Here is a 9,404-nt window from a genome sequence, read left to right as displayed (position 1 = left end):
ATTTATAAATAAAGAGACCAACATAGATTTAAAATTATAATAAAATCTAAATTATAATTAAACTTAAAAATTACTTCCTTAACATGAAACAAATTATTTAAACCAAGTAAGATTTTGATAGAATTAAAATTAAAATTTCAATTCTAATTTCACAACAAACGAACCTTTAGGGTGAATCGAGCTATAAGCTCCTTAATATAAAAATCTATATTTTATCAATAAAAATATTGTGATGATTGGAAATTAATTTATTTATAATCGAAACAATCATAAAAATTATTCCTCCATTCCTTGTTTTCTGTGTGTTAAGGGGGGATTGACTGAGGCGCCAGTACCTTTCACATCCACTGATGCCTAGTGGGTCTGATCCAATCCGAAAACCCACTCGCCTTTGTTGCCCGAAAAACCTTTCTTTCTGCTTCTCCCATCCATCCATGGCTTCTGGAATCTCCTCATAGTTCTTTCAGCTGCCTATACCCTCGCTCTTTGCCTCTCACACACCAAAAGGTTCGTCTTTATTCCATGTTTTAATTTTTAATTTTATTTCTACTATTTTGTGCTTCAAGTATCCATTTTTTTTCTTTCATCATTTTCGATTCTTAGATAATTTTTGTTTTGTTACTATACATCTGATTAGAAGAAGATTAATGATTTTAATTTGCAACCTCACTTTATACATCGGTTAGGGATTTTTATTAGAAACACTCGTGATTAGGTTTGCTTCTACTGTTTCTGTATAATTATATTAGAATCAATATGACTAGGAGTGATGTTTGTATGAATTGCTAGCTATGTACTTAATCCAATTGCTAGATTTTCATCTGCTGGTTGTGGAATGTTATGTTTCTGTAACCCTTTCAAGGTCTAGTGTAGTGTGTTCCTGAATGTTAATCATAGCTCGTTGCTGACTTTTCCTTCTTCAGAAACCATGAAGGTTCGGTCATCTGTGAAGAAGATGTGTGAATTTTGTCAGATAGTTAAGCGCCGGGGACGAATCTATGTGATTTGCTCTGGGAACCCTAAGCACAAGCAACGACAGGGCATGGCAACATTTGCAAGTGAAGGCCCATCTCAACCAGTGTACGTGTTTTTGTTTTCCTGGTTCTGAGTTGCCATACGGTGTGGAGAAATTGTAGAACCAACACTAATTATTGTTTTTAGGGATATCATATTTTAACTCAATCTTGGTTTTCTATCAAGAGGAATACTAGTACTAGCAAGTGCAATACACTCTTGTTAACACTATCTTCAACATGCTCTTTGTTATTGAGGGAATTACTTGTTATGTTGGTCCCACTAAATAACCAGGATTTGCACTCTATTTACTTGTGCGCACTGCGCACATGCTATTAACTCAACAGTAGAGAAGTTTAATTTCTATCCATTGTGGGTCTAAAAATTTTATACAGTCAAATGATCAATCAATAAAAATTTATGACAGATATGACTTTTAAGATGGTTATTGTAAAAAGCAACAAATTCGTCATACGTGATCATTTGTGATGGAATGACAATGTAAAATCCTTTTACATGGTTAGTGCATAGACTATTTTCCCATAGAAGAGTGTTGCCAGCATTTCTTTTGCAATTTTCTCCAAATTCCGTTACCATGGATATACACTGGGGCAAATGCTATTGTTGACCTGCATGATTTTTCTTCTACTTTGCTCATTTTCACTCTGTCATATTTTAGTTTGATATGCTACTATTAGCTTGAGAATATCCAAATGCTGCTCTGTGATCTTAATATAATACCTATTGATTTCCGGTAACTAGATTGCTGAACTTTGAAATCATTTCAGGTCCTCGGAGACAAGTAGCTGCAAGATTATGATTAAGCCTGCTCAAATTGCGCGACCAGGTCGGATTTGTACTTCCCCTCAAAGGCACAGTTTGTCTATGTTGTATGGATGGAGGGTGGGATTGGCCTCTATTCTGTCTATAAAGTAGCAAAAATAATTAGTAACCTTGAACATTACAAGTAATAAGTGTGAAGAGATTGATAATCAACGGTTCTGGATTAAAGTCTCCATCATGCTCTCTCCTTTCTTTGTATTGGTGGATGAAGTTGTCTCAAACTTAATTTTGTTCTCACTGGGGGATTTTGTTTCTCCGTTAAGAATATGGTCAACAGATTGTAACCTCGTAGTATATTTGGTGTTCACTGTTAAGGGAATCAGCGGAGCACAATTGATAGCGCTCTCCTCCTTATCACTTGAGCCAAAGACGAGAATTTTTTGCAACGTATTGTCATCTATATCTATATGTTACATAGTTTTTGCCATCACTCTCAGTCTCAATTCTGTATAGACCCATTTGGGTTAGTCATAATGATGATCTAAAATTGTTTGATATGGGTAGCTATGAGTGGGGGAGGCTTGGAGACACAAAAAGCTGAAACAGTGACTAAAAGTAGACATAAAAAAAATTCAAAATTAGATTGGACTGGGCTAGTTTGACCGATTGAAATACCGGTTAAGTCGCGGATTCAATCTAAAAAACTGTAGAGCAGAAAATTGGCCAAAACTGGGTAAGAATTGGTTCTAGAAAATTTGTTTGAACCGTTTTATAAACGATTTTCCCCCCTTTAATTCTAGAATGCTTTTTTAAGGTGTAATGATCTATTTGGTTATTTATCTTTTTTTTTTTTTGGTTCAGTTTGATTCTTTATTTTTTTAAAAGTTCAATTTTGACCTTTCTCTTCTTTTGTTCAGTTTTAGTCTTTTATTTTTTTAAAAATTTATTTTAGTCATTTATTTTATTTTTTTGTTTAGTTTAATCTTTTGATTTATTTAAAATTGAAAGTTTATTTTTAAATGATTAATAATGTCAATCTTAAATAGACTGAAAGATTAAACTGATATAAAAAATAAAAAAATTAAATTAAATAAAAAAATAAGATGAAGTATCAAATATTTTTTTTAAAAGATAGACTAAATTAAACTTAAAAAAAAGATTAAATTAAATTTTTTAAAAGATAAAAAGATCAAATAGTTTATGTTTTTTAAATAAAGAAAGGTATATATATAGGATATACATAGGAATTGTTATTGTCTAATTATTTAATCTTGCTAGTTTGACGTCAATTTAACTTCGTTACAAATTCAGTAACCGATTAAGTTTTAATATTAGACCGATTCAATTCAGTTTTAATAACATTGGGGAAGAATAGTGCTGCTATTATTTGATCACCTTGTTATGCTGGTCCTGGGCGGAATATTATTGATGTTTGATATGCTCAATTCTTTAAAATTGCAACAAGTTATATCAGACTCACCTTCTCTGTGAGTATGCTTAACTTTGACACTCCACTGAGATTGTGGAATTATTTAATTATTGGTTGGTGTGTTAATTCTTTTTAACGGTAGATCGGTGTATTAATTATTTTAGAATATTAAAAAAATTAGGGAATCCTATGTACCCCAATAAAATAGTATGGACTATGGTGTGAATATACGGGCGTAGAGTTAAGTTGGGCCTGTTAGCCGAACCTAATTGAATTAAAATGGACCCTTTTTCTGAGCGTCAGCGGATAATGAATGAACTTTTGATATCAGAGTCATGTACTCGTGTATAGTTATTCATGGGATCCTGTTAACATTTATGAAACCTATCTATCTATATTAATGTAAAGTTCATAATGAGTTTTACTTACAAAAGAAGTAGAAAAATATTAAAAAAAATAAAAATGAAATAAACCACATTGCAAGACATTAACTTGCCAACTCACCATTTCTTGCTAATTGAGCTGCCCGCCTGCCCCCAATAAAACTATTTACTCTAAGGATATATTATTATTTTCCGGAGTTTGCATGGAAGGATATATTTTCATTTAACCCTGTTAATGATTAAGCTCTGCTAGATTGATTAGTATAAAAAATGTTACTAGAAACCAGGATTACACGGCGGGTTGCAATTGATTAGTATATTTTTCCACTTAACCTTTAATGATTAATTAAGCTCACTTTAATGTTTTGAGAACACCAAAATGCCAAAGTTAATCAAGATAATGTTAAGGGGGAATAACTTAATTGGTTAAACATGATGGTGAGTGAGTTATTTCAAACTTTTTAACACTGTTAACGATTTTTATAGATAAGCAACATTATGAGAAAAAAAACACAGAAGAGAGGGAGGTTGATAATGTAACAGACAATATAATGTGATAGAAAAAAATTAAGAATATTTTATACTATTGAAATATTCATGCATTATTGTCGATAAAAAAAAATCACAAAATAGAACTGCAGCGGTTGTGAAGTATTCAACAGAAGTTTGCATTGGGTAAGGGCAACACTTGAAGGGAAAAACCAAAAATGGTAGACAAACTAAATTTGGTCGAAATGGTTTGAAATTAGAGTGAAGTAATAGGCAGAGAAGTGAATAAGGGTGAAAAAAAATGTTCCAGTGTTTGATTGATGACTAACTACCGAGAAGAAAGAATAAGTTGAATTGGTTCAATACATGTGTGAGTGTGAATACGGTGGAGAGCTGTTTTACTATTAAAAAATTATTCTTCTCAATACCAAAAAGAAAATATTCTTCTCAAAATCAACAACTATGATTCCCCATTTCTGAGCAAGCAAGGAAACCTAGCCGCAAAATTGCTGAGTCTCATTTCCCCATTTGTTTAGCAACAATCATTGAGACATATTCCTCCATTTCTTTACCAATTGAGCTGTCTTCCTCTCTCCACAAACAGATTCGTATAATAGTTTCATACATATAACCTTATTTTTCTTCTTTTATTATTTCTCAATACTCTTCACCAAACAACCTGATCCTTAGCACCACTTCATAACCAACAGTGAAGGGATTTCAGAAATGTAACGCATGCGTTGACTTCTGTCACTGACACATTCTTTATATTTTTTTTGTTATCAATTAATTTAGTGGTATAATTATCTTTACCGACATTTTGTATTTCTTTTCACTTATTTTATCTACTATTTCTAATAAATAAAAGTTTGAAAAATTATTTCCCCCCTTGTTTGTTCAGTATTTTTAAGAATAATTGAATAATTTTTTATTTTTTGAAATTTGTTTATTTTCTGAATATATATATTGGAAAATATTTGTCATTCAACACGTTTTTGTTTTTTTTTTAATTTTATTCTATGAACACTTAAATAAAGCACTTGAAGAAAACAGAAGAAGATAATGAGAAAACTCTGCCATCTGTTTCTGTTTATTGATTTTTAAAACGCTTGCTATGAACATAATTTTTAAAACTCTTCCATCTGTTTCTGTTTTCTGAATTTTGAAAACATTTAATTTTAAAAATCTTAAATATGTTTGTAATCTTAAAAATATTATATATTTTGATTTTAGTTTCTATTTTTTTTAATCAATATATTTAACAAAAATAGTATATTTTGTTAATTTTTCTAGAAGTACTAAAATCTCAAAATTTTGTTATACTAATTTATAAGAATAAAAATAAAAATAAATTATTATATAAATAATTACTTTTAGAAAATAAAACTATATTAAAAAATCATTTTAAAGAAATCAAAAAAGAAAACTTCTAAAAATGTGTTTTTTTGTAAAATATAAATGATGATAACTTCTTATATGGTTAGAAAAAATGAAAAATAATTTTGAAACCAAAATTTCAAAATTTCCATATTTTTATTTTGTCTAGAATTCAAATTTGAACACTTACTTTGATTTGATGTCTTAATCAAAGGGAGATAAGTGTTACGTTGAAAGAGTTAGAATGGGAAGTGTATTAAATGAATGTGCCAGGTGGCAATATGATGGTCTTAGGTATTTGTCAGAGTAAGAGCCAATAAAGGAAACACAAATAATTGGTATTTATCAGTGTCATTAGGTTATGTTCACTTCATCTTATAAATGTGAGTACCAAAATCAAAACCTTACTCGCGTATTGTCATAAACGACGGTCGAATAAAAAAGGAAAAGAAGCGAGGCAAGTGGTGTGTTGAGTTAAACGACAGACAGCGACAGTAGTGTAGCAGACACGATAAAAATAAAAGGGTAACCAACCCCAGAAACCTATTCATCTACTCTCTTTAGCTGCCCTTGTTCCTCCAAAATTCTATGTGGTGTTGCAGATGGTGATGATTACTGCTTGGATCACTGACCTTTTCACTTGTATGGGGTGAGTCCCTCCATTCCCAATATTTCTTCTTTTTTATTCTTAGATACTTAGCTAGATACACAAGTATTTGCAATCATTTTGCTTGCTTTGATTCAATTCAATGAATGGCTTTCCGTTTTGGGCAATATGGTAGTTTGGGTAAATAGTGGTTGGTGTCAGTTGGCTTCAATTAGGGGTTGATTCGCCTAAACCTTTCAATTGTTCACTGAAAGGGCTTGAAGATTGGGATTTGGGATTAAAGTTTTCGTCTTGAGAAGTAAAGTTAGGTGTTTAGTGTTGACTACTCAAAGCAATGCAATTAGTGTAGTAATTTGACACTGGCCTTGGTTGTTTTCATCCTTGTTGGTGTCTGCTGTAAGGTGTTCCCTCGGTCATGGCTATTTGATCGTGCGGTTCGCCAATAAAAGATGGACCTGAGATTCAGTAGCGGTATAAGATTATTTTACTTAATCCTTGTATGTTTAATTCTTCTAGCCATGCAGAATTGGCTATTAGAGTCTGCTAGAGAGCTGTAAGCGGAATTTGTCTTCCATCTTTACTTTTTTATTTATCTTAATTTTAATGGAATAACTCAAAGTACGTACGTATCAAGATTGAGGTTTACTTAATCAGAATATTTTAAAAGAGAAAGCCTTCATTAGCATATACATAAAAAGTTTCTGATTGAAGCTTCTTAAAATGAGCTAATTTCTGTGTTGTACATCGTCCATTAATCACTAGTTGTCTTGAAAAACATAGCAAAGAGCCAACCTTAATATACAACTAAGATGGTAAAGATGAAACATTGTGGCCTTATATCGCCAATCCGAATGTTTCAACTTTCAACTGTTGTATATGGAGCAAAGGAAGGAATTGATGATGTCTATGCATTGCAATGTTGTTGTTACACAATCAACAATATAGTGTAACAATTTCTCCCGGATTTAGAGTGTTTAGCTGCAGTGTAAAATCAATAAAAACTACTTTTTGTGTGGGTAAAAAAGCACTTTTAATTTTTTGAGGTGTTAGCCTATTTGACCAAGGTCTCAATTTCTTTTAAATAGACAAAAAAAGTGGGAAATCTGCTATTAAGGAGAAGCAAGAAATTGGTGCTTATCCTAGGAAGCAATATAATATTTTTTTAAAAGAATGTTATTTCTTTCTAATAATGCTTTTTATAATAGTGCTTTCTAAGGAAATAAATCTGAAAAAAAAAAAAAATAAATCACAGTAAGGGCAACATGCACTTGTTGACTTTATTTACATTAGCCTTTGTTTTGCTGTTATTTAACTTGTTTTATACAGAACAGTGGTTGTTTTGGATGCTGTATGAAACCCACACCAATTATTGCTGTGGATGAACCTGCAAAGGGACTAAGAATTCAGGGGCAGACAGTAAGAAAACCACACATATCAGATGGTTTCTGGAGTTCAAGCACTTGTGATCTGGATAACAGCAACATTCAATCTCAGAGAAGTATCTCGTCTGTCAGTACATTAAATCAAATTCTCTATCATAGCGGTGGAACTTCTACCCCAGGCGCCAATCCTGAATTTGTAAACCCAGGCAAGTTCTATATTGTTTTTTGCTATTCTCCCTATTAACTAATTTGGAATGTTCATCTATACTTTTAGCAAAGCATGAGTTTGTTTGCTTGTTTTTTCTTTTTTGGGTAATATAACAATGCCCCCAAAGGGAGCTAGATAGGGAAGGGAAAGTTGACAAGTGGGGGATTAAACCCCATCTCATATGACCCCATCATGTAACCAAGGTTTGCTCGACAAAGATGTTTGAACATGCCATGATATTTTTCAGTTGGCTTGTCTTTGTTCATTATTTGGATTTGGATTGATATATTATTTTGATACTAATTTTTGCTATATACTGGTGTATATTATTTGTATGTTTACTTTCCTAATTTCATTGCGATTAAGGGGAAAATAAAGATTAAGGTTCATTTCTATCATACATACTGTTGCTTATTGCAGGTCTTCTTCTTTGGAATGAGAGCAGGCTTCAGTGGGTTGGAAGTGGCAAATCTAGGAAGCATAGCCAACAAAAAAGAGAACCCAGACTAAAGTATGTCAACTGCATTTCATTTGGCCCAATTAACTAAATAAATAAATAATCATGAACCTGCTCTAAATACAAATAGGGCCATGATCTTAGCTAAATTCTCTCCTTTCTTGCTTTCTCTTTTTTTGGCACGGGGCTGGCAGTGGGAAGGAGTAATTTAATAACCATCACAAGTTTATACTGCTTGGCTCTTTATTAACTTCATTCGACAATCATTAAAATACATTTTTATTCAATGCCAAACTGTAACTTTTACCTTTTGTTTGTACTGTAAACTTTTTTTGGGTCTATTTTTCTTTTTTGTTTGTGCAATTTAACAATAGTTGAAAGCACAAGGCATATTTTTAGATCTTGAAGCATTTATTATCCAAAACACAATGTTTCATTGATATATTTTCTGTTTATATGGATTTTTACAAGCTCAAGTCTCCATCATATTTGTTTTCCCACTGTCATAGTTTCTCCCCTGTAGATGACTTATTAGTCATTATGTTTGTTGTAGTTGGAATGCAACTTATGAAAGTTTGCTTGGGACTAGACAACCTTTCTCCAAGCCAATACCTTTATCTGTAAGTGTCCTGTGTATATTTATGGTTCCTTGCTGGGATTTTTGAGGTGAGAATGCAAAATTACCAATTGATAATTTGATTTTCACTAAATAGGAAATGGTCGAATTCCTGGTGGATGTTTGGGAGCGTGAAGGGATGTATGGTTGAAACTTGAGAGGTTAAAATGCTGAGTGCCTTTAAGTTTGTTTATACTTTCGATGGTGTATTTGACTCCTGAAAGGCTTTCATGTATAGTTGTGCAGAGAAGATTAAAAGATCAAACACAAGTTTGTTCTCCCTTTGTAATTTCAAACACTAAAGGCAATCCTTTTGTTTTTGCCCTCCTGTAAATGACTGTATACCATTTTCAAACTATAATCTGAATTGCTTAATGCAGAAGCTGTTACTTTTCAAGGTTGTAACTATGCATTTATATGAGCCAGGTCCTTGCCTGGACTGTGTCACTTTAGTTAGGCATGAAATACAGTAAAAGTATTTTTTATTTGTATATATACAATAGAAACATGAAATAAAGCACTTTTGATTTATATTATGCAAACAAACTTCATGTTATCAATATACTTTTAAACAAAATATTTAAACGTAAATCACATTATAGTAAATTCACTTTTTTTTTTTTTTTATCAAACTTAAGTTTACAATATACTTGTGTTTC

General features: G+C 31.8%; 2 protein-coding genes across 3 annotated transcripts; both read left to right on the top strand.

Moving 5' to 3' along the window:
• Positions 1 to 278: 278 nt before the first annotated feature.
• Positions 279 to 2,287, top strand: LOC114373719. The gene is made up of 3 exons (XM_028331242.1): positions 279 to 507; positions 924 to 1,080; positions 1,803 to 2,287. Exons 2-3 carry the CDS (start codon positions 929 to 931, stop codon positions 1,948 to 1,950), a joined length of 300 nt encoding a protein of 99 aa, XP_028187043.1. The 5' UTR covers positions 279 to 507; positions 924 to 928; the 3' UTR covers positions 1,951 to 2,287.
• Positions 2,288 to 5,877: 3,590 nt separating this feature from the next.
• Positions 5,878 to 9,150, top strand: LOC114374013. 2 transcript variants are annotated; one of them, XM_028331595.1, is made up of 5 exons: positions 5,878 to 6,124; positions 7,414 to 7,670; positions 8,093 to 8,183; positions 8,683 to 8,749; positions 8,843 to 9,150. In XM_028331595.1, the coding sequence occupies exons 1-5, from the start codon at positions 6,078 to 6,080 to the stop codon at positions 8,894 to 8,896; spliced, it is 516 nt and encodes a 171-aa protein (XP_028187396.1). In that variant the 5' UTR covers positions 5,878 to 6,077; the 3' UTR covers positions 8,897 to 9,150. The 2 variants fall into 2 exon arrangements, with proteins under 2 accessions (XP_028187396.1, XP_028187397.1); XM_028331596.1 differs by having other exon boundaries at positions 7,409 to 7,670.
• The last annotated feature ends 254 nt before the right edge of the window (positions 9,151 to 9,404 follow it).

This window comes from Glycine soja, chromosome 11 (assembly GCF_004193775.1).
Source record: "Glycine soja cultivar W05 chromosome 11, ASM419377v2, whole genome shotgun sequence".
NCBI classification, from domain to species: Eukaryota; Viridiplantae; Streptophyta; class Magnoliopsida; order Fabales; family Fabaceae; genus Glycine; species Glycine soja.
This window is presented reverse-complemented; position numbering and strand designations above follow the sequence as displayed.